Below are 23,775 nucleotides of genomic sequence, written 5' to 3'. Positions count from 1 at the left end.
AATCATTGCATTCCATGGTAACCCCTTAATTCTGTATTAAAACAGACTGTTGAAATTCCAAGCCAATTTTTAAGATATTTTTTCATTTCAGCATTCATCGTTTCTGTATTATGATCATTACCTCTTACAATGATTTAATTTTAAAAATATTTTATTATTTTTATGTCTATGAGTGTACTGCATATATTCATGCAAGTGCACCCACGAGGTCAGAAGAGGGTGTCGGACCCCCTGGAACTGGAGTGACAGACTGTTGTTAGTCACATGCAGGTACTGGGAATCCCGGTCCTCTGCAAGAGCAAACCAGTGCTTTTTTTTTCTTGGTCTTTTTGAGACAGGGTCTCCCTGTAACCTCAGCTGACCTGGAACTTGCTATATAGACCAGGCTGGCCTCCATCTCACAGAGATCCACCTACCACTGCCTCCCGAGTGCTGAGACTAAAGGCTGTGCCACCATGCCCAGCTACAACCAGTGCTCTTAACCACTGAGCCATCTCTCCAGCCCCAGCAATGGCTTTTTTAAAATTCGTATCTTAAATTGTAGTCTTTCAACAGCCACATTTTATTCAGATACATGGGAAAATCCATCAGCTCCACAAAATGTTCTATCCATTTTTCCTTTAAATATGTGACCATTTTCGCATGTACATTTTTGTTTGCTTACTGAGACAGAGTCTCACTGCATAACCCAGGCTGGCCTGGAACTCACAGCAATCATCTTGCCTAAGTCTCCCAAATGGTGGGACTACCATGCCCAGTTTTATTTATTTTTGCAATGTGGGAGATAGAACCAAAGACCTTGCACAAGTTAACAAGTGCTCTACCACTTGCCTAAGTTATATTAAGTATAAAGTTATGTAAAGTATATAAAAGATACATCACCAGACCATAAATACGGGACTCTTCTTGCAAAATCTTTTTCATTTTGTAGATACAGGTATATGAAGAATTCCATGGCCATAAAAACTATTATTAAAAAGTATAAGAACAACAACAATGTTCTAGTTATCCATTTCCATAAACAAATTAACCCAAAACTTCAGAGGCTTAAAATAATTTTTATTGATTTGTTGTTGCTGTTGTTTTCTTTGAGACAGGGTCTCCCTGTAGCTTCAGGTGGCCTGGAGCTATGTAGACCAGGCTGGCCTTCACATTCCTATGCCTCCCAAGTGCTGGGATTAAAGGCATATGCCACCACACCCAGCTTAAAATAACATTTATTATTTCAATAGTATCTGTGAGCATGGCTTAGCTGGGCCATCTGGCTGAACTGCGCCATTTGCTTTCAGGGTCTCTCACAGGCTACAATCAAGTCATCAAGGTTTGAAGCAAAATATCCACTTCTAAGATCACATCCCTGGCTGTTGGCAGGATTCAGTTTTTTGCAGATAGTTGGATTGAAGGTTGCTGTTCCTGACTTGGTGTTGGATGGAGAATGCCCCCAGTTTCTTGTCATGTGAATCAGCTTGCTTCATCAATGATCAAACAATGAGTGGTTGGGGGGGTGGAGAAAGGGAGAGAGAGAGGGAAAGAGAGGGAGGGAAAGCTGGAGAGAACAAGCAAGATGGGAGTTGTAGTATTTTATAATCAAATCTTTTCTCTTGGAAATGATTTTTATTGCTTTTGTTGTTACCCCACACGAGGTGGAAACAGACTGCATAAAGCTATGATTATCAAAAGGTTGGTAATCATAAGGAGCCATTGTAGAAAATTTCATTATTAATGATGAGAGGCACTTTGTCACTGTGTCAGGGAGAAACCATGGAGTGATCGAAATGCCAGTAAATAAATGGCTCACCAAAAGGGGATGGCCAGTATTTTGAGAGATCTGATATGCCAAGAATAGTTGGGAAGTCTGACTTTTTTTAAACATTTCCATTGTTTTAAAGTTAACAACAAGGGGCTGGAGAGATGGTTCAGTGGTTAAAAGCAGTGGATGCTCTTGTAGTGGACCCAGGTTCAATTCCCAGCACCCACATAGCAGCTAACAAACTGTCTGTAACTCCAGTTCCAGGGGATCCGATGCCTTCTTCTTACCTCTGTGGGCATTGCATGACACGGGTGCACATACCTACATGCAGGCAATACACTCATACACATAAAGTAAAAATAATAAGGCCAGGCGTGGTGAGGCGGGTGGATCTCTGTGAGTTCAAGGCCAGCCTGGTCTACATAGCGAGTTCCAGACCAGCTGGGGATACAGGGAGACCCTGTCTAAAAAAGACCAAAAATAAATAAAGTTGACAACAAATTCTAATTTACAAAAAAATATGTTCATATACATGACAGCATGAAATGAAAATCATTCAACTAGATGCCTTAATATTTACTCCAAAAACATTATTATTTGACTTCGGATTCTAGGGAACACTATCAATGAAAGAAAATAATGTTCATTTGCTCATTCCCCCCACCAAAAACAAAAGTATGGACAATGGAAACTATACGCACAGGTCATATATAACCTATGGGTTACCAGTCTGCGAACTCTTCGTTAACCTTTGTAATTTCCTATGTGGATAAGAGTTAGGGGTTTTGACGCCTGTTATGCAAATCCTGGTTTCATCACTTCTGTTGGTCATGGCCTTGGGCTTATGACAAGAGCCAGAAAACAATTATCCTAGGGTCTCATATTGTATTTTCTTACTATATTACTGGACTACGCACTACTAGACCAGCAGAGCAGCAGACTTTGTATCCCTGACTTCAATACTCTTATTTCACTTCCCTCAAAACTTCTCCACAGTGCTTATTACTATTTGACCAAAATTATCAATTTCTCTATTATTCTTGATTATTTTATTTTTTTCCAATACAAACTAAACATTATTTTGCTTTTTTGTTTTGTTTTGGACAGGGTGTCACTATGTAGCCCTGGCTGGCCTCAAATTCATAGCAATCCTCCTGCCTCAGCCTGTAGAGTGCTGGGATCACAAGTATGAGTCACCATACCCAGTTTATCTTCATAATCCTAAACTATGCCTGACACAAAGTAGGAACACTGTGAATATTGGTTGAATTAATGAATTCTACTGTACTTAGCACAAACTGTCAGGTACAAAGTAGGTGTTCAAAATATTAAACTGAAAACAATTATAATCTTGATAAAAAATGGCGTGATATGAAGCTAGAGAATAGTAGACACATCATGCAAGTCCTATATACCAAGTCATACTAAGTTTAAAGCCTAAGAGAGAGGTGATCATTCTCGTGAGATGGAAAACCTGATGATCTGAGTTTGATCCTGGATCTCATGATGAAAAGAGATCAATTCCCAAAAGTTGTCTTCTGACCTCCAGACATGTGCCATCACATATACATGCTCACACTGATACACAATAATGATGAATAATAATCACCTGTGTTGGTTTGAGTGAGTGTCCCCCATAGACACTTGGTCCCCAGTTCCTGGTGCTGTTTGGGGAGGAACATGGAACCTTTAGGTGTGGCCATGCTGGAGGCCACACTGGGCTTTGAGAGTTCTTAAGCCTTGCTGGATTCCCATCTTTGCTCTGCTTCCTGTGCTGCTTAAAGATGAGAATATTCAGCTTTCTGCTCTGGTCACCTTTGCCATCATGCCTCCCTGCCATGATGAACTCTTAATGCTCTGGAACTGTAAACCAAATAAACTCTTCCTTCTGTAAGTTGCCTTGGTCATGGTGTTTTAACACAGCTACAGAAAAGTAACTAATATAGAAGTTGGTATCCTGTTGCTGTGAAAAACATGACCATGTGGGGTTTTGGAGGAATGTACAGGACTGGGAGTTTGGACTAGAAAAGCAGTAGAATGCTGTAAAGTAGAGCTTAATGGACTGTCTTAGTAGAAACCTGGAAGAAAGTAGTGCCAAGAGCAAGGCAGTTCTAAGGGCAATAAGGACTTAAGTAGCAACTGGGATATGGCAGACTCAGATGGCAGAGTCTGGTTGCCATCAGCCCCCAGTCTAAAGGCTTGCCTGAGGTAAGCTGAAAAGTAATAGACTAATTTCTTTGGTGGAGGAAATTTCAAGACAGCCTGGCTTGGTTATTAATAGTGAAGATTATGGAGATTTACAATGAAAAAGAACAAGTGGGGCAGAAATACAGAATGTACAGTTTGGATTGAAAAAGTAAACACAAGGAAGTTTAATGTTGGAGTCAAGACGTGCTAAAGGAAAGGCTCTGTTAAGGAGATTAGAACCATTGACAGGCCTACAGTTTTGTACTTGGACAATGGAAAGAGTACCCTCAGGGTAAGACCCCCACCCAGCTAACCTTCCTTCTGAAAGCAAATAGCCTAAGGGCTTTTCTCCTAGAAAAAAATGGCAACATATAGAAGCTGCTGCTAATGTGGATGAAGCAGGTAGAGGTCCATCACAAGCTGGCAGTGGAACTTGGGAGGCATGAAAGATGCAAGAATGAAGGGGTCACTGGTTCTTCTAGTGCAGTTTTCAAAGCCTTAGAGGCCAGGCAGTGGGCAGCAGGGGGCATCCCTGCATAAAGAAGGTCCTGACAGGTCAAGAGGCCCTGAGAGGCCATTGTGTGAAGCTGTAAAGGTCAACCATGGTTTTCAATGGAGACCTCAAGGTGTTGAAGATGCCAGAGCCATGAGATATCTGCCATGGGGAGCTGCATATAAGGAGCAGAACCAGCCCAAGAAAGATATGTTGCATGTAGCAAAGCTGGAGGTGCAGAGCCATCTAAGTCATTTAGAAGTAAAGTCCAAGTCATCAGACACGGAGCTGCAGTTTCAGCGCTAATTTGGTCCGTTATTTCCTCACTATGCCACCATTCCTCCCTGTTAGAAGGGGAGTGTAGATTTGCTTCCATTGTATGTTGGAAGTATATAATTTGATTTTTGCAGGACACTTACAGTTAAGCGAATGCTTTAAGTCTCAGGAGAGACTTTGGACTCTGGAGTTTTTGAATAGTGTTGAGGCTCTTTAAAGACTATGGGGACGTTTAAGGTTGGAGTAAATGCATTTTGTATTATGATATGGTCTCGAGCCTATGGTGGCCAGAAGTGGAATGTGGTGGTTTGAATGAGGGTCCACAATAGGCTCCAAGTATTTGGACACTTGGTCCCCAGTTCGTGGTGCTGTTTGGGGAGGATCATGGAACCATTAGGAAGTATGGCCATGCTGGAGGAGGTAAATCACTGGGGGTGGGCTTTGAGAATTCTTAAGCCTTGCTGGATTTCAGTTTCTCTCTGCTTCCTGTGTTTGTCTGAAGATGTCAGCACTTAGCTTTCTGCTCCGGCCACCTCTGCCACCATGATGGACTCTTAGCCTTCTGGTACTATAAGCCAAAGAAACCATTCCTTCTGTAAGTTGCCTTGGTCATGGCATTGTATCACAACAGAAAGTAAAAAATACATCATCGTAATAATATCCAACAGTGAGGTGACCTATGTCCAACTGACTTGGCACACAGTTACTTTGGTTGAAGTAACAGTACACAGGATTTATATGTGCCATATAATGTTCTAGCACTTAAATAATTTAACACTCACAACAAAGTCTGTGATGTAGTTTTTATTGCTATTCTCATCTTCTAGATGAGGAAATTAAGCACAGAGAATTTAACTTGCCTGAGTTTACATAACTAGTAGATAAAAAGAACAGAGATTTTTAAAAAGCCAACTTGTCTGGTCCAAAATCAATGCTGTTAGGAATTATTTTACATAAACTAAGAAAGGGGGTTCTGGAGAAAGTAAAATGTAGCCATAAAATATAAGCACATTCTTTAGATACACATTAAAGAAGAATTTTGATGTCAATTGTAAGGTTCAAATCTTGGTCCATCCATGTTATAGCAGTACAATTGGGCTAATAACTATACTGAGACTATTTTTATTTTAGCTACAAAAATAGAAATGCTGAAAATTGAAATTATCTACATGTATGGTACCATGTCCATGTGGTTGCTATTATTTTCACCAAATGGGAAATAAACACATTGCTATAAGTAGCTGACAAAACTTCAGTGTCACAAGAGTTTGATAATTCAGTTTGTAAGCTGAGTTGATTAACCTAGAATTAACACAGAACACTAAATTCTTTTACATTGTATATTACATTCTAGAACAAATCCCTACTCCCTTGGATCTCATTTAAAAAAGAATTATAGGGGGCTGGAGAGATGACTCAGTGGTAAAAGCACTGGAGCTCTTCCAGAGAACCCAGGCTCAATTCCCAGCACCCCACATGGCAGCTAACTATTTGTAACTCCAGTTCCAGGGGATCCGATACCCTCTTCTGACCTCTGTGGGCCTTGCACTACACAGGTGCACTTACACACATGCAAGCAATACACTCTTACTCTTAAAATAGAAATAAAAAATATTTTTAAAAAGAAAATTATAGGCTGGGCACAGTAGCACAGGCCTTTGATCCCAGCATGCAGGAGGCAGAGGCACATGGATCTCTGTCTGATAGAGGCCAGCCTGGTCTACATAGGAAATTCCAGGCCAGCTGGGGCTACAGGAGGACCCTGTCTCAAAAAACAAAAAATTAAAAGAGAGTTATAATCTGATGTGAAAATACTAAAGAAATGCAAGAGAAAAAAAAAAAACAAGAGGTAAGAAAAAGTACGTTATGTTAGAAAAAGGGAAAGCGTCATTCACCTTAGCTAACTGAGAGATGTCACACTGTCAACATTTGACCAAGAATAAGGAGTTTTCTATGCTATGGTTAGGGGAACACAGAAATGTACAGTGCTGAGGCCGGGCATTGAGGCACATACCTATAATCTCAGCAATCAGGATGCTGAGACAGAAATCATAAACTTGAGACCAACCTGGTACCTAGTAAGTCACTGTTTTTTTAAAAAAAAAATGAATTCTGGGATAAAATTGCTGATTAGAAACTGCTTCCATGTCACACTGATTGAGGAGAGTCAGGTTAACAAAATAGATAGACGACTCCAAAGATAGACTGGAAGACCATCAGAAATGACACAAGGAGGATTACCTATGAAAAACACAGAAAAATATGCTACTCAATGATAAGCAGTACATGGCTCTAGCTCCACCACCAGCACCAAGAGAGGGGAAGCAGAAGCCTTATGCAAAGGTAAGCCAAGGGGGCCCAGGAGAAAAGAGACTGACAGTCGTATCACAGGACAACCCCACAGTTATCATAAGGCTAACTCTGGTTGGAGGATTTGGTGTGATGGTGACTTCTGTGAGACAGGTCACCACTGGAGATAAAAATCCATTTTGTCAGTCTGTGGAAAGGCTACAGTCAGCGCCATCTTGAAAGGTGACATGCTGTTTAAAACTAAGCTACTCTAGGAGCCTGAACATAAAAGAATAATCACAAGTCAGAAAAATCACAGCTCCACGGCAGGCTACTTCCCCTTTTGACAGCCATGGGGAAGGGGAGAGACTGGTTTTGGTGGCAGGAGGCTCGGGCTGCAAAAAGCACAGTGGGAGTTGGCCCTGTTTTCCATGGAAATACACAAACCTAATCAACTGAGAACTGCAGACCCACAACCCCGTACCTCTCATCAGTGGGCTCTGGAGACAACTCTGCTTCCTGGTTTACTGCTGGGGAAGACTGAGAACTCTGAAGCTCAGGTCCAGCAGGGCATTTGATAGTCACAGCCTCCTCCCTCTGCAGAGCATTCACTTGCTGGGCTAGATATAAAAGCACTGAATCCACTACAGGTCTTAGCACTCCTGCGACAACTCTTGGCTTAGACATTGGCTGGTCCAGAGTATAGAAACTGGGGAGTCTCTAGAGACCCTGTCTGTCCCACAGTCTGTAAAGCTAAGCGAGGCCAGCAGAGGCTCCAGAAGGCTGCCCTGTTGTATATGAGAACCTTGACCCGTCTGGAATCACCATCAGCCTGAATGGTAAAAAAGATAAGAGATTCCAACTTAAACTGACCGTGCCGTCCAACTGGCAGATTCCAATATTAGTATACCCAGAAAGAAGCCACTCCAATACATTTTCATCTTTAAAAATGATTTTTATTTTCAATTTTTTAGGTGGTTGTTAGCTGCCATGTGGGTGCTGGGAATCAAACCTGGGTCTGATGCAAGAGCATCCAGTGTTCTTAGCCAGTGAGCCATCTTTCCAGTCTCTCACTATTTTTGCTTTGACTTCATTAATATTTAACCTCATACCAAACTCTACATTACTTTCGTAGTTTCCTGTTTTATGGTCATTGCTGGTACAGAAGCTGGCTTTAATTGATTTTAAATGTATTTTAACTTTTCTTGCATTTATTATTTTGTGGGTGCATCCGTGTCTGTGTGTGTGTGTGCATGTGCTTGCTATGGTGTGCTTGTGGAGGTCAGAGGACAACTTGTGGGAGTCAGTTCTCTCTTTCCACTATGTGGGTTCTGGGAATCAAGCTCAGATTGTCAGGCTCACTGGCTCTTAAGTGAATTTTTAAATCTGGTTTTGTTTGATATTGTTGCTGTTAGAACAGCTTTTTTCTTTCTAAATGGTACTGAAGAAAGGGAAAACTGCTTCCTAAGAAGACCCCTAAATAAAACCCTGAGAGGACAGGTGTGGTGGCCTACAGCTTTAATCCCAGCACTGGAGAGGGAGAGATAGGCAGATATCTGTGAGCTCCAGATCACCTAGGAATATGTTCTTATGCCAGTCATTCAGAACCCCAAATAAATATAAACAGACTTCGTCAAAACACATACACTCAAGATGTCAAAAAACAAAACAAAGGGGGCTGGAGAGATGGCTCAGTGTTTAAGAGCACTGGCTGCTCTTGCAGAAGACCCAGGTTCAGTTCCCAGCACCCACATGGCAGCTAACTGTCCTTAACTCCAGTTCCATGGGATCTGATCGCCTCTTTTGACCTCTGAGGGCATTGCACAACATGTGTGCATGTACATACATGCAGGCAAAACACTCATACATTAAAAATAAATAAAATATTAAAGTAAAATATTTTTAGAAACAAAAGCTATAAGCGATAAACACTAACTCACTTAAAACTCACATCAGAATAAACCCTGTAAGACATACGATTGAATGAGTTTTTAACCTTTAAAAAAGATCGTGGTGGCGCATGCCTTTAATCCCAGCAGAGGCAGGCGGATCTCTGTGAGTTCAAGGCCAGCCTGGTCTATATAGTGAGTTCCAGGACTGCTAGGGCTACTGGGAGATCCTGTCTCAAAAAAACAAAAAAAAAAAAAAAAAAATCTCCCTTTCATTTTAAATAACATCAGATCTCAGTAGAAATCCTGAAAGTTAGGTAAGTATGTAGTTTGTATGTTTCCAAGCCCTGAAAGTAAACAACTGCCAAAAAAGATCATTATATCCAGCAAAGTATCTTTTAAAATTAATAGAAAAATAAAGGCCTTCCAAGACAAACACACACTAAAGCAATTCATGACCACAAATTTAGCAGTGCTGATGACAGGCATCACACATAAAAGACAGTCTCAATCATGGGAACATAGGTGTTGCATGGTCATTTCTTCTAAATTTAAATATTGCCTCCCAGAGGGTTGGGAAGGAGTCAAGACTGAGAAAGTAAAAGAAATGTACAAGGATTAGGGAGTTAAAAAAAAAAAAAAACCTCAAAAGTACCAGGAAACTCCTGAAACTTACAAGATTCACAAGGTTCCTTCCCAAATAGTAGAGGTAGCTCCAGGGGTATAGCATTCACAAGTTATCATCCATGATGGAAAGGGTCTTTTGGTGATGCAATTGCCTTTGAATCATCCATGCTCCTGTAAGTAACCCCAAAACTCACTAGCTCATTGAGCTTAACTTTGGTCGAATTTTTTCACTGGTCTGTTGTTGGTGCCCTATCTGGAGTGAATAGACATTTGCTCATTTCTTGCCAGGTAAAGTAATATGACAAAAGGAAAGAATTTCATGAAAAGAATACATGAACAAAGGATAACTAAGAAAAACATCTCTAATACAAATAGGGGAGAAAGGGCTGAAGAGATGGCTCAGCATTTAAGAGCACCAGCTGCTCTTGCAGAGGACCCAGGTTTGAGTCCCAGCATCCACATGGTGGCTAACAACTGTCCATAAATTCTAGGGGAATCCATCACCCTCTTCTGACCTCTATGGGCATTGTATGACACAGCAGCACACTTACATAGAGGCAGGCAATACACTTCACACACAATTTTTTTAAAAAATAATAAAAAAAACCTTTTTTTGTCTTTTTGGGACAGGGTCTCCCTGTAGTCCCAGCTGACCTGAACTCACTATGTAGACCAAGCTGGCCTTGAACTCACAAAGATCCACCTGCCTCTGCTTCCCAAGTGCTAGGACTAAAGGCGTGCACCACCATGCCCAGCAACAAAATATTTTTAAAGAACAAACAGGGGAGAGAGAAAAGAAATAATCTAGCCAACCTAAAAAAAAGACAATAAAATTACATGAATGAACAATCAATAAGTCTATATGAAAATGAAAATGGTCTTAATTCTCCCAATTAAAAGATGAAAACTAGCTGATAGGATTTAAAAAATAAGATTCAATGATCTATTGACTCTAAGAAACATATCTCACTGGCAAAGACACAGACTGAAGGTGAAAAGATGGAAGTAAATTCTTCAAGCAAATGGAAGTTTAAAAATAAATTGACACAGCTATTCTGACATCTGACAGACTTCAAACAAAAATCAGAGAAATAACGACCACTAGATACTAATAAAAAACATCCCACCAATGAGATGCAACCATTATAAATATATATGCATTGAACATGGTGCACCCAATTTAATAAAACAAGCCCTACTAGGGTATATAGGTCAGCAATTATAGCTGGCAGGAAACAAAGTGTGTAATCTTCTCTTTGCCCACATGATGCATCTCCATCTGACACATCAATGTGTTCTGTGGGCAAAGTAATCTGAAAGTCAACCTTCTTCCACCTTGTTTTTGGTCTTTTTGAGACAGGGTCTCCCTGTACCCCAGCTGTCCTGGAACTCACTATGTAGACCAGGCTGGCCTTGAACTCACAGAGATCTGCCTGACTGCCTCCAAAGTGCTGGGATTAAAGGCATGTGCCACCACACCAGCCTTGAGGCATTTCTTAATGTTCCCTTTGACAATGTGAACAGCAAAGCCAAGTTCAGGAATGACAGTACTGTGTTTACCTTGTATAAAAAAGCAGTCATGTGGGAGACTCTGTGTCAGGTGATGACAAAGAGAAAATACAGAGAATGAGAGAAATCAATTTTGAAAACATAAGAGCAGAAGACAAAAGCAAAAGGTACAGGAAAGCAGGAAAATCAGAAATAGGCACCAAGAGTAGGACGAATACTGAAGAGAGGGGGAAACACATTATGAACAGAGAAAAGCAATTAAAAATTGGAAGTCTGGAAAGACTTTTAAAAAGCTAAAGAGCAAAACGAATTCAGAGGAAAGAGAAATCTTATTAAGAAAAGCAAATTGAAGAAAGAAAATGACTACCACCTATTTTGTATCCACCCTCCATGGCCCCTTACTAGTTTTCTGATTTCTATGGGTACTCCAGTTTAAATGCACATATCCAAAGTTTCTAATATAGCATCCATGTATGAGAAAGAATACAAGCATTTGTCATTCTGGGTCTAGGTTACCCCACTCAGAATCCTGAATGTCCTACATCCATGCACATATATATGCAGCACTAAGTGGACTCAGTGATTTTTAAAAGAGAGAGAGTACATGAAGTTGGGAGGGGAAAGCAGTGAGGGGAGGAATGGGAGGAGAGGGAACAGGAAGTGGATTTTATCAAAACACACTATATGCATGTATGACTAAAACATAAATGTTTCACTAGTAATTCAACATCTAGACAGCTTTCCACAAAAGGTACTCTGAGTAATATTGTCTGAAAAGTGCATCTGATTGGTATATATGACACCTTTTTGGTAAACCTGTTTGTAATAGTAGAGCATATTCTGTTATACTGGAGAATAAACAATACATTATGGAAAAAAAAAACAAGCAGTGCTGGATATGAAGGAACAAATAAGTCCAGAAATAATAATAGTGGGTGACTTAAATACCCTACCCTCATTGACAGACCAAATGGACAAAAAAACTCAACAAAAAAACTTGAGTTAAACTGCACCATAGATCAAATATACTTAGCAAACATCTACAGAATAGTATATCTAGTAATTGTAGAATACACATTCTTCTCAGTAGCCCATGGAGTTTTCTCTAAAATAGAATGTATTTTAAGAATAAAGATTATTGTATCTTATGAGATCATAATGGCAATGATGCAAACACATAAAAATTGAGCAATACAGTTTTCTAGTTTTTTTAAAAAACTTACATTTATTGGGGAGGGAAGGCAGGCATGCATCACAGTGACTGTGTGGATGTCAGAAGACAACTTTCATGAGTTGGTTCTCTCCTTGTACTATGTGGGTCCCAGGGAATGAACTCAGGTTGTCAGGGTTGGTGCCAAGAACCTTTACCCCACTGAACCATCTTGACAGTCCAAGTTTGGTTTTTGAGGAAGTCTTGTTATGTAGCACTGGCTAGCCTGGTACTTGCTATATAGCCCAGGCTGGCCTTAAACTCAGAGCAACTGTCCAACCAAAACCTCTCAAGTGCTAGGATTACAGACATGTGGCATGATGACTGCCTTAACAATATACTCTTGATCAGTAAGTGGATCATGGAAGAAATCATGGGGAAAAAATTTTAAATCCCAGAATCAATTGAAAATGCAATCACAACTTAATATACCCTTTGGGATACAGCAAAGGCAGTTCTAAATCTCTGACCTTTACATCCACACATTGGCATATGCATGTGCACATTCATACACAAAATAAATGTACAAAATTTAAAAAAAAATACGGCCAGCAAGATGGCTCAGCAAATAAAGGCACCTGTCACCAAGCCTCACAATCTAAGCTTGATTCTCAGGACCCATATGGTGGAAGGAGAAAACCACCTCCCATAAGTTGTTTTCTGATGTCTACACACATGCCATGGGGCATGCGCGTGCACACACACACACCATATAAATAAATGTAAAAAAAAATTAAAATACTCTGAAAATGGCCTATTTCTGAATGCAACCTACATATCTGATTCCAATAGCGCCAGGCGTGGTGGCGCACGCCTTTAATCCCAGCATTCGGGAGGCAGAGGCAGGAGGATCTCTGTGAGTTCCAGGCCAGCCTGGTCTACATAGTGAGTTCCAGGACAGCTGGGGCTTCAGGGAAACCCTGTCTCAAGAAGACCGAAAAAAAAAATTCCAATGGCATCCACACAGTAACAAATTCAGCACAGTATTGGCACAAAAACAGATTCACAGACCAGTGGAATAGAATAGGACATTGAAATAAAACCTACAGAGCTACAGATTCTTGACTTTTGACAAAGGTGCCAAAAAGATACATTGGACAAAAGACTTCAACAAATGGTGTTTTAAAAGCTGGATACCAAAGGTAGAACAAAACTAGATCTGTATCTCTGACCCTGCACACAAGTCAGCTCAAAATGCTCAAAGAACTTAAGACCTGACACTGAAACTGCTACAGAAAAATATAGGAAGACACTTCAAGATATAGGCATACACAAGGACTTTCTGAAAAAGGTTCTAAGAATTTATGAAATAGTAGCAAGAACTGACACAAGAAATTGTACGAAATTTAAGAACTTCTGGACAGGAAAAGAAATGACAGAGTGAAAAAAAAAAAAAACAGCCTACAGAAAAGAAGATAATCTTTGCAGTCGCTTTTGGGTATATACCTCTAAGGAATCTAAGTCAACATACCAGAGATACTTGCACACCCATGCAGCAATATTCAAAGAGCCATGATATGATCCTATATGTTCATCAATAAATGAATGGATGAAGAAAATGTGGTACATATACACACTGGTTTTATTCAAAAAAAAGAATAAAATTGTGTTATTCGCAAGAAACTGGGTGCAACTGGAGACCATGTTAAGTGAAATAAGCCAGACTCATAAAGACAAATGTTTTCTATCACATGTGAATCTAGATTTTATATTCTTTTAAAAAAATATTTATTATTATTTTTATTTATTTATTTATTTATTGGTCTTTTTGAGACAGGGTCTCCCTGTAGCCACAGCTGTCCTGGAACTCACTATGTAGACCAGGCTGGCCTTGAACTCACAAAGATCTGCCTGCCTCTGCCTCTCAAGTGCTGGGATTACAGGTGTGTACCACCATACCCAGCCTTATTTATTATTTTTATTGCCTGCATGTAGGTAAGTGAAATGCTCGTGGAGGTCAGAAGAGGCTGTCGGATCCCCCGAAACTGGAGTTATGACAGTTTTTAGCTGCCATGTGGGTGCTGGGATTCGAACCCGGGTCTTCTGCAAGAACAGCCAGTATTCTTAACCGCTGAGCCATCTCTTCAGCCCCTAGATTTTATATTCTATATATAATATAGGACAAGAAAATAGAAAGGGGACTGTTTGATGGCAAGAAGGGATCTAATGGGGAAAAAAGGGAAACAAAAGAAGGTAACACCATGGCGTACGCGCGCGTGCACACACACACACACACACACACACACACACAATAAATAAATGTAAATTTAAATTTTAAATGGCAACACAGAGCCAGCAAGATGACTCAGCAAGTTAATGCTCTTGTGACCAAGCCTGAAGACCTGAGTTGGATCCCCAGGACCCACATGGTAGAAGAACTGACTTGTCCTCTGACGTCCACATTGGAATAGCAGCATGCATGTACCCACACACATGCATTCACATACACTAAATAGATAAAAATTTTTAAGTGACAATAGATTAGGGAATGAGAATTGTCTTTTTCAAAAATTTTGTTAGAAAGGGGAAAGGAGACAGAGATAATAGGTTAAGGAAATTATAAAGTGAGACTATTTTAATCTTTCAAAGTTTATTGATACATGAGGCCAGAAATGCAGCTCAAGAGTGTGCTTGCAGGGGAGGAGGGGGAAGAGGGGGGAGAGGAAATCTGTGCATAGAAAGGGATCATGGGCCTGGAGAAATGGCTCAGAAGTTAAGAGCACTGGCTGCTCTTGCAAAGGACCCAAGTTTGGTTCCTAGCACCCACATGGTAGCTAACGACCATCCATAACTCCGGTTCCAGGGGAATTCAATGCCTTCTTCTGACCTTTGTGGGCACTGCACAACATGGGTGCACTTACATGCAGGCAATACACTTATAAACATAAAATAAAAATAATATTTTTTTAAAAAAGGGATTTGTATTCCTAAACATCCCAGCGTGAGTCACTTGGCAATTAGCTAACACATTTGCCTGGCATTGGCAGTACTGTGCATTTCAGCATCGCTGGCACAAATGCAGTGCTCAACAAATCTACTTACTTTCTTCATTTATCTATGTACTTAGTCAATAAAAGTATACAATCATACACAAGAAGGTTCAAAAAGAAGGAAGTGTCATGGGATTCTGCAGAAAGACTGAACAATATAGATCTAAAGTAAGGATTTTTATCACACTTACCAGTCTGACCCCCCCCCCAAAAAAAATTGGAGGTCTGGGTTTTAGCACAGTGGTACAGTACTTACCATGCAGGAGTCCCTGGGTTTCATCTCCAGGACCAAAATATTTTTTTTTAATTACTTCTTGGGTTTTTTTTTTTTTTTTTTGGTTTGGTTTAGTTTTGATTCCAGGGACTAAACCCAGGGTCTTGCTCAAGCCTCAGCCCCCATTTTACCTCTTTGCACTCAGTCATTCACTTGTAAAATGGGGAGGATATCATGTATCTTGTAAACTTGTGCAGATTAAACAAAATACTATATTTTTAAAACATTTTATGCCGGAGGTGGTGGCACATGCCTTTAATCCCAGTACTCAGGAGGCAGAGACAGGCGGATCTCTGTGAATTCAAGGCCAGCCTGGTGTACATAGTGAGTTCCAGGACAGCTGGGGCTACAGGGAGACCCTATCTCAAAAAGACCGAAAGAAAAAAAACAAAAACATTTTATATCTGGAGCTGGAGAGATGGCTCAGCGGTTAAGAACATTGGTTGTTCTTGCAAGACATGTGTTCGAATCCGAGCACCCACATGGCAGCTAACAACTGTCCGTGGCTCCAGTCCCAGGGGATCCGACAGCCTCTTCTCACCTCCACGGGCATTGCATGACACAGGTGCACTTACCTACATGCAGGCAATACATGCATACACATAAAATAAAAATAATAAATAAAATTAAAAAAAGCATTTTATATCCAACTCGGTGCTCAAGAAGTAGCACTGATTACTATTACGATCATCTTCCATCTGAAGAGTCACCTACGATTCATTAACCATCAGGAAGCACGTCAGACATTGTTTTATTAAACTCCGAAAAAGGAAAACACAAATGGCATCAGTCCTGGTCAGACCTCTCAAAATGTGGTTATTCATGTACTACCAATATGGTTTCCGACACAAACAAATATCATAGTAACTTTTTTTCTTTAAAGCAACTCATTTTCCTTTAACCTCCTTCTAAAAGTTACAGCTGTAAAATGATGGGTTTTACATGCTAGTTATATTTTTGTTCATGTACACAAAGCATTAAATAAAGCTTTCACTTCTGGCATCACACCACATCATCTTTTGAATCACAGTCTAAAACTGTTTTAAGTTGCTCTGCTTCTGAGATCCTTTGGAAGCGAATGGGCCAGAAACTTGGGGGGGGGTTACTGAATTTTCTTGCTACTGGCTATTTTCGCTTACAAAGGTATACTGAGCATATAACTATAACAAACAAAATGACAACCATCTCAACAGGCTGGGCATAGTGGTGCATGCCTTTAATTTCAGCAGTCAGGAGGCAGAGGCAGGTGGAGTTCTGTGATTTTGAAGCCAGCCTGGTCTACATAGCAAGTTCCAGGCCAGCCACAGTTGTATCGTGAAACCCTATCTCAAGGAAAAAAAAATACCCCTGCTCCCGCTCCCCTAAATCATCTCAACAATATACACCAATTGTTTTTTCCTGGAAAGTCCTAACTCATCTAAAGCTAGACAACCCAATCTCCAAATTCTCTACTACAAATGAAAATGAGACTTGAAATAAAGACTCATTTTCCTTCCAAAGAACAAAACCAAGGCATGGAGGGAATTTAGGGAGTGGGTTTTTGCACTGAGGCACTAATACACAAATGTACATGCTCCATGCACATCACCCATGTGAAAACTTGCTACCTTTTAAAAGAGAACAGGCCTCTGAAAAGGCAAAGCACTTACTAACACACCTTGAATCTGCACCACGATCCAAGACATTCTTCATCACTCCAACAACAAAAACGTCACCCATCACAACCAAGAGCACTTCACTCAGTGAGAATGGTACTGCTTATGCAATTCTGGACTCAGTCTTAAATCTACTAAAAGTCACAATTTACACTTTGGTTTTTTAGATTTTTATTTTTATGTGTATGAGTGTATTGCTTGCATGTAGGAAAGTGCACCCATGTCGTGCAATGCCTGTGCAGGACAGAAGAGGCCGTCGGATCCCCTGGAACTGGAGTTATGGACAGTTGTTAGCTGCCATGTGGGTGCTGGGATTCGAACCCAGGTCTTCTGCAAGAACAACCAGTGTTCTTAACTGATGAGCCATCTCTCCAGCCCCAATACTTTGGTTTTTGAGACGTCTCCCTTATGTAGCCCAGAACTCACGATCTTTCTGCCTCAGTAACCTGAGTACTGAGATTACAGATGTGTGCCACCATACCGAGCACACTAAACACTTTTAAAATGTCACTCTTACAACCCATTCTCTTAGGATCACTGACTTATTAAGGAAAAGAGAATCCTACACCCAAAGTACATTAGAAAGAATATTAAAAGACCAGATTGTTTCTAATCTAGCATAGGCAAATAAGATTTACACATTCCCTAAACTGTGGTTCTCGGGACTAAAGAACTGTTGGGAATCTCCCCCACCCCCTGCATGTTGTCATGATATCTTCAAACACACAGCAGAGTCAAAAGAATTTTACAGAGAACATTGGAATATTCATTACTGAGACTTTTTTTTTTTTAATTATACTTGATCCGCCCATCTCTCCATGCCATCTTATTTTTTTTTTATGTACTGCTGGGATATTCATTTACAGTGTCTCACTGTATCACAAGACTTGAGCCTCAAACTCCAAGGCTCAAGCCATCCTCCTCAGTCTCCTGAGTAGCTGGGACTATAGAGGCACACACCACTGCTGGAATTTTTTTTTAAAAAGTTTTATTTATTAATTTTATTTTATGTATATGAATGTTATGCCTGCATGTAGGTAAGCGCACCCGTGTCGTGCAATGCTTGCAGAGGACAGAAGAGGCTGTCGGATCCCCTGGAACTGGAGTTACAGACAGTTGTTAGCTTCCATGTGGGTGCTGGGATTCAAACCTGGGTCTTCTGCAAGAACAGTCAGTGTTCTTAACCGCTGAGCCATCTCTCCAGCCCCCAACTGCTGGAATTTTAAAAAATGAGACTGCAGCAAGTGTGGTGGTGCACTCTTGTAATCATAGCAATTGAGAGGTGGAGGTAGGAAGATCGAGAGTTCAAGGTCAGCCTTGGCTACACAATGAATTCAAGGGCAGCCTGAACTACATGAGAACCTGTCTCAAAAAAGAAACTGTAGGGCTGGAGAGATGGCTCAGCAGTTAAGATCACTGACTGCTCTTGCAGAGGACCCGGGTTCGATTCCAAGCACCCACATGGCGGCTACGAACCATCCTTAACTCCAGTTCCAGGGGACTCTGAAGCTCTCTTCTGATCTCTGCGGCACTGCACAACATGGGGGTACTCATACATGCAGGCAATACACTCATACACATATAAAATATTTTTAAAACTGTGTGAAGTATGACAAAATACACTTACAGTTGTTTCTCAAAAATTCTGACAGAGAGTATGAATAAAAAAGTTTGGAAACCCAGTGTTCATCTCTCCTACCAATCACCGATCAAAACCTATTCAGAGCTCACATACAGGCTGCTTTAGGTCTTCACACCCTTGTCAACTACCTGTGCTATCCTTAACCCTCTTCATAGCACCAATCTACAAAGGCTCTCCCAAATTTCACTCACTCACTAACTGCAAGCTCACCATGCTCCATTTAAATGGGCTACATTTTTCATCACTTGCCATTAGCACAGAGTACATGCAATTTTGTTTTCAGTCTTTTACTAAACCCTGACCTCCTTGATGGCAGGAATCCCCAACAACGAGCATAGCACTTACCCTACAGAAAGCACTCAATAATGAATGGAATAACACAAATGAATTAACCGAACCTGTCTTTTATCCAGGAGTCAATGAAGTATTTAGTCCAGTAGGAAATTATCTAACCGACAGCACTTTAGAAAGTTTCATCTTAGAGCACTGTTGTAAAGAGAGCTCTGGAGCCACACTGCATGTACATGAATCCCAGAATCCCAGCTCTGTCCCTTATTACTAGGTTATCTCCGGGCAACCTTCCCCATTTGGAAAACAGGGTAATGCTGGTTCATGAATTTTTGTAATGACCCAATGAGACAGTAATTTTACAAAAAGCATTTAAAAGCTATGATGTCATTCAACAGTAGAGCATTTTCCTTGGCATCACAAATAAATAAATAAATAGATAAATAAAATAATTAATTAAAAATTAAAAAACTGCCCCAACAACATAGTCATCACTAGTGGCCACAGTCAAGTTGCCAATAATAACATGGTAAAAATTAGTGGAGCAAAAAAAAAAAAAATCCTTAAAGCCTGAATGGTATCCATGAAAACAAAGTAGAGGGAAATGGCTGTAGATGAAGAATCTGTTTTAAAATGTTCAGTCAGGAGGCTGGAGCGATGGTTCAGCCGTTAAGAGCACTTCTTCCAGAGGACCCGAGTTCAATTCTCAGCACCCAAATCAGGCAACTTACAAATACCTGTAACTCCATCTCCCCTCTCTTCTGGCATCTGAAGGCAAATGCCACCTCCCCTACACCCCTGCCCCAACATATACACATAAATAATAAAATAAAATGTCCAGTCAGGAGAACATGCAAGTAGGGTTTTTTTTTTTTGATACATTTATATTTAAGCTAGCCCCTGATTGCATTTTTGCATGCATGGCATTAGGGGACTGAACCCAAGACCTCCTGGTCGGTAAGGACACTCTAGCAATGTGCTATGTCCCTAACCCACTGCTGGCTTTTCAAATTAAAACAGCTATAATATACCCAGCTGAGGCACAGATTTGATGCTGGGCACTAGGCATCTAACATAACAGAACTAGTCACACTCTATGACCACTGTAAACTTCTCTATGTAGTAGACCTTACAGTCTCACGCCTGAAATATTCTCATTTACTCCATTTGCTATCACCTGTTTAGTTCTGGAATCCCTAAATCCCCTGTCCTAGGAGGACATCCCCCAAAAGCCTGGCTGGGGAATTTGCAGTTTCAAACCCTGTACTACTTTTCCTTCTTCATACCCACCTCCTTACTTCTCAAGCCTTGCTATTCTCCCCACGTAGGAACTTGAATCCTAGAAGTATGGGAAAGTAACAGAGGAAGAGCAGTGGTGCCAAGACCTGGGGATGCTGCCAAGCTTTTCCCTGAGACCCATATGCAGTGACCCAACTTCATGCAGACTGGACTTAACTGCCCATGGGGCCTCACACATTTGGTTTTCTTTTTTTTTTGCTTCTGCTCAACTTCTTCCACCACTTAAAACAACCGCCTCCAAAACCTGTGATCCATTCGTAGCCAGCCTATTCAGGTGAGGTCTGTCTTCAGGAAGTCTCCCAGACCATTGTAGTTCACAAATACCACCCCATCCCACGCAAACAGGTTCTGTACTTACTATCCGTACCATAAAACAGCGTGCATTTACACCATTAAATAAATATCATATGTGTATACACTTGATTTTCTAAAGGCAGGAATGGTGTCTCAAATGTGTCTGAAACCCCTACACACAGTGTGCTCATACTTGCTGAATCAGTGAGTTGTCTGTTTAGGCTAAGATATGCCAAGATAGAAGCCTGTTGAAATGAAAAAGACTGCATGGATCAGTGAAAAGGCAGCACTGGTTCAAAATGGAGGGAAATGTAGAAGAAAAGTGTTCGATTAACACCTGTTTAATTGACTTGCTGTGAGGCTGAAAAGAGAAATAGGGGAGGGATATCAACTGGAAAAAATGAAAAAATGCATTACAGTTTGAGGGAGAAGACAGCAGGAGAAACATGAGGCCCCAAAGAAATTTTGAGTACATTCTGCCAAAAGCAACAGGTAGGCCAACTGGATAAAGGAAGGTAAAGGGAGCTACTAAGGATGACGTGGGTAGAGATAGGGTCTAGGTGTGTGAACTGTTAGGAGGCTGTATGAAGGGATGAAGTGGATAAAATGGTCAAGTAGTTAGCCAAGTAGGTTGGGTGAGTGAGTGGACAGGAGGCAAGGAGGTCGGTGAATGGTTAGGTGTTTAGTCTGGAGGGAACAGATGTGGGGCATTTTATTGAAAATCTGACCCCTCCCTCACCTTGACCCGGAAGCGGATGAGTGCTAGCCTCACGCAGTGGCTCAGGCAGGCAGGTGGCAGGAACCAGGCCCGCGGTGGAGGGGTGCCCTTGTTGCCCACGTGTCCCACGATCAGTTGCGCAGTCTGCCGTTCCGCCTGACACCGACGGCCCCATTCGGCCAGTCGGTCCTTGCCCAGGCCCCCGGGGAACATGACCACCAGCTCCAGGCCGTCGCCGCCGGGATAGGCACAAGCCTGGCACAGCGCTGACAAGTAGCCCAGCATGGCATTCCACTGGCCGCCACAAACCCAATCCGTCTGGTAGCCGCCATAGAGGCGCGGCAGCGCCGAGCCCGCGTCTACCAGCACCCGGGCCCCGGGCAGCGGAGGGGGCGGCGGCGGCGGGTGCAGCCCCGGCTGCGCCTGGCCATGGTGGTGGAAATGGTGAGCAGGGTGATGATGCCGAGTCGGCCCCGCGCCCCCGGAATAGGCACCAAAGGCAGCGGGCGGGAGCGGCGGCTGCAGAGGAGCAGAACCCCTGATGACGCGTGGAGCCCCCGGCGCTAGGGCTGCTGGTGGCAGCTGGCGGTGTAGGTGCTGCTGCTGCTGGCGCGAGACGGTGCGCGCGAGTTTGAGGAGGTCCACCGGCACCACGGCGCCAGGACAGCGCTTCTCCAAGAACTCTTGGAAGCCCTGGACGCCCATGCTTTCTCGGCGGGCAGACGAGACGGCGGCTGCGCAGGCCGACCAGTACGCGATCCCGGCGCGAAGCCGGAGGCGGGCGCGTGCGCACTCCGCAGGGGGTGAGGGGGGCGGGCAAAGGGTTCCCTACGGGAGGGGCGAGGAAGCGAGGGTGGGGAGGGGAGGAGACCACAGGCTGGGTTAAGGGTGGAGAGCAGAGGTGAGGCTGACCAGACTCAAGCGAGGCTGGGAAGATAAAAGTGATGAAGGCTCGTAGTCACTTCTCTTTTTTGCTCCTCTCCCGCCGCTATTCTTCACCGTTTCAAAGGGGGTGAAGCTTCTGCCTTCCACCACCGGGAGCCATGTTGCCTCGTCTTCTCCGTGATACAAGCTTTCTAGCAGGGGGAAGGGAATCGAGGCGGAGAGATGGGCATCCTGGGAGTCGTAGTCTTTTCCCGTAAGGCCTGGAGATGCAGTCAAGGAACTAGGCCCTTGTCAGGCCTGATAATCACAGGGTCAGAAGAGGCGGGGCATGAAAATGTGTGTTTAAGATTTAGGGGCGCGAACTCCTTTCACCCTGCCAGGTTGCCTCAGGGTGTTATACAGCTATTCCCAGAAAAGGGAATGGGGGTGGGGTACAACACTGGAAAAGAAGTATAGTGGATTGATTGAATTTGGCTAAAGTGAGCTAAAGTTCCCTGAGAGGGAGAATTTTCCCTTCCATGGAAAAGATAATATGCATAGCTCTTAATGAATGGGAAAGAACGCATATTAAATATAACAATCACTGCTGTTTGTGTATCAATCCACTTACTTTTAGCCACTGTAATTCTTTGAAGCATTGTTGTCCACACTAGGAATGGTGAAACATTTACCTAAGACAATGTATCGTCAAAATGAAACTGAATTATCACTTCCCCCAGGATCTCTGGTCAGGGAGATAAACACACAAATTAAACTACAAGCTGGACCTTTTGGGTACTCACTGGGCCATGGCTTAAGGTTAGGGCATTTGTTTTCAAACTTAATGAATCCGTTTGTGTGGGAACACTTCAAAATAGCTGCAAGGGCTCTAATTTCCTCACGATCTTTTGAAAAGTGTTTTCAGCATGCTTCAGGTACTGCCCATGTAGCACCTGTCTTCTGCCTAGATGTTAGGGCCCATTCCTTCAGCAGGAATACAGAAGAAAGCAAGGCGGTAAGTAATGGCAGAGCACAAAAGTGCAGAACCTAGGAGTAATCAAAATGAATGATGCTGGAATAATTTGTTAGGATGGAAATGCAAAAAAAAGAGCTGCAAATTCCATAAAGGAATTTATCATAAGATTAGCTGATGCGGAACAAGCCAGAGTGGCAAAGAGGCAGTACATATAGGTAACACTTAAAACAAGCAGTTAAAAGGAAAGGAAAGGGCAATGGTTTGAAGAGATGAAGGATGGGAGGAATAAAGGATGAAGGAATAGATGTTTTGTGGTAAAATGCACACAATGGATTATCTGCCCAGCATCCATTTTCCTGGAATTGACCCCTTCCCTTTTTTTTTTTTTTTTTTTAAAAAAAAAAAAAAAAAAAAAAAAAAAAACTGTCATGTTAGCCAAGCATGCTTGTAATTCCAGCACTCAGGAGGTTAAGGCAGGAAGATCACCTTAAGTTTGAGGCCAGCTTGGGCTATGTGGTGATTTCCAGGAAACAAGAAAGCCAGCA

The 23,775-nt window shown here is 42.0% G+C and overlaps 1 protein-coding gene across 2 annotated transcripts in view; it reads right to left on the bottom strand.

Annotated features, from left to right (window-relative positions):
• Nucleotides 1–23,544, bottom strand: part of Fam120c (family with sequence similarity 120C) — a 144,169-nt gene extending 120,625 nt beyond the window's left edge. Inside the window, exon 1 of one of the 2 annotated variants that reach the window (XM_029554362.1) lies at nt 21,412–23,544. In XM_029554362.1, the coding sequence (XP_029410222.1) occupies nt 21,412–22,095 (684 nt within the window). In that variant the 5' untranslated portion in view covers nt 22,096–23,544. The remainder of the gene's footprint in view (nt 1–21,411) is intronic. The other variant, XM_008849683.3, reaches the window with a different exon arrangement.
• Between the last annotated feature and the right edge of the window lie 231 nt (nt 23,545–23,775).

Source organism: Nannospalax galili, unplaced genomic scaffold (assembly GCF_000622305.1).
Source record: "Nannospalax galili isolate Female #2095 unplaced genomic scaffold, S.galili_v1.0 scaffold225, whole genome shotgun sequence".
NCBI lineage: Eukaryota > Metazoa > Chordata > Mammalia > Rodentia > Spalacidae > Nannospalax > Nannospalax galili.
The sequence above is the reverse complement of the archived record's forward strand: the minus strand, read 5'-3'. Positions and strand labels throughout refer to the sequence as shown.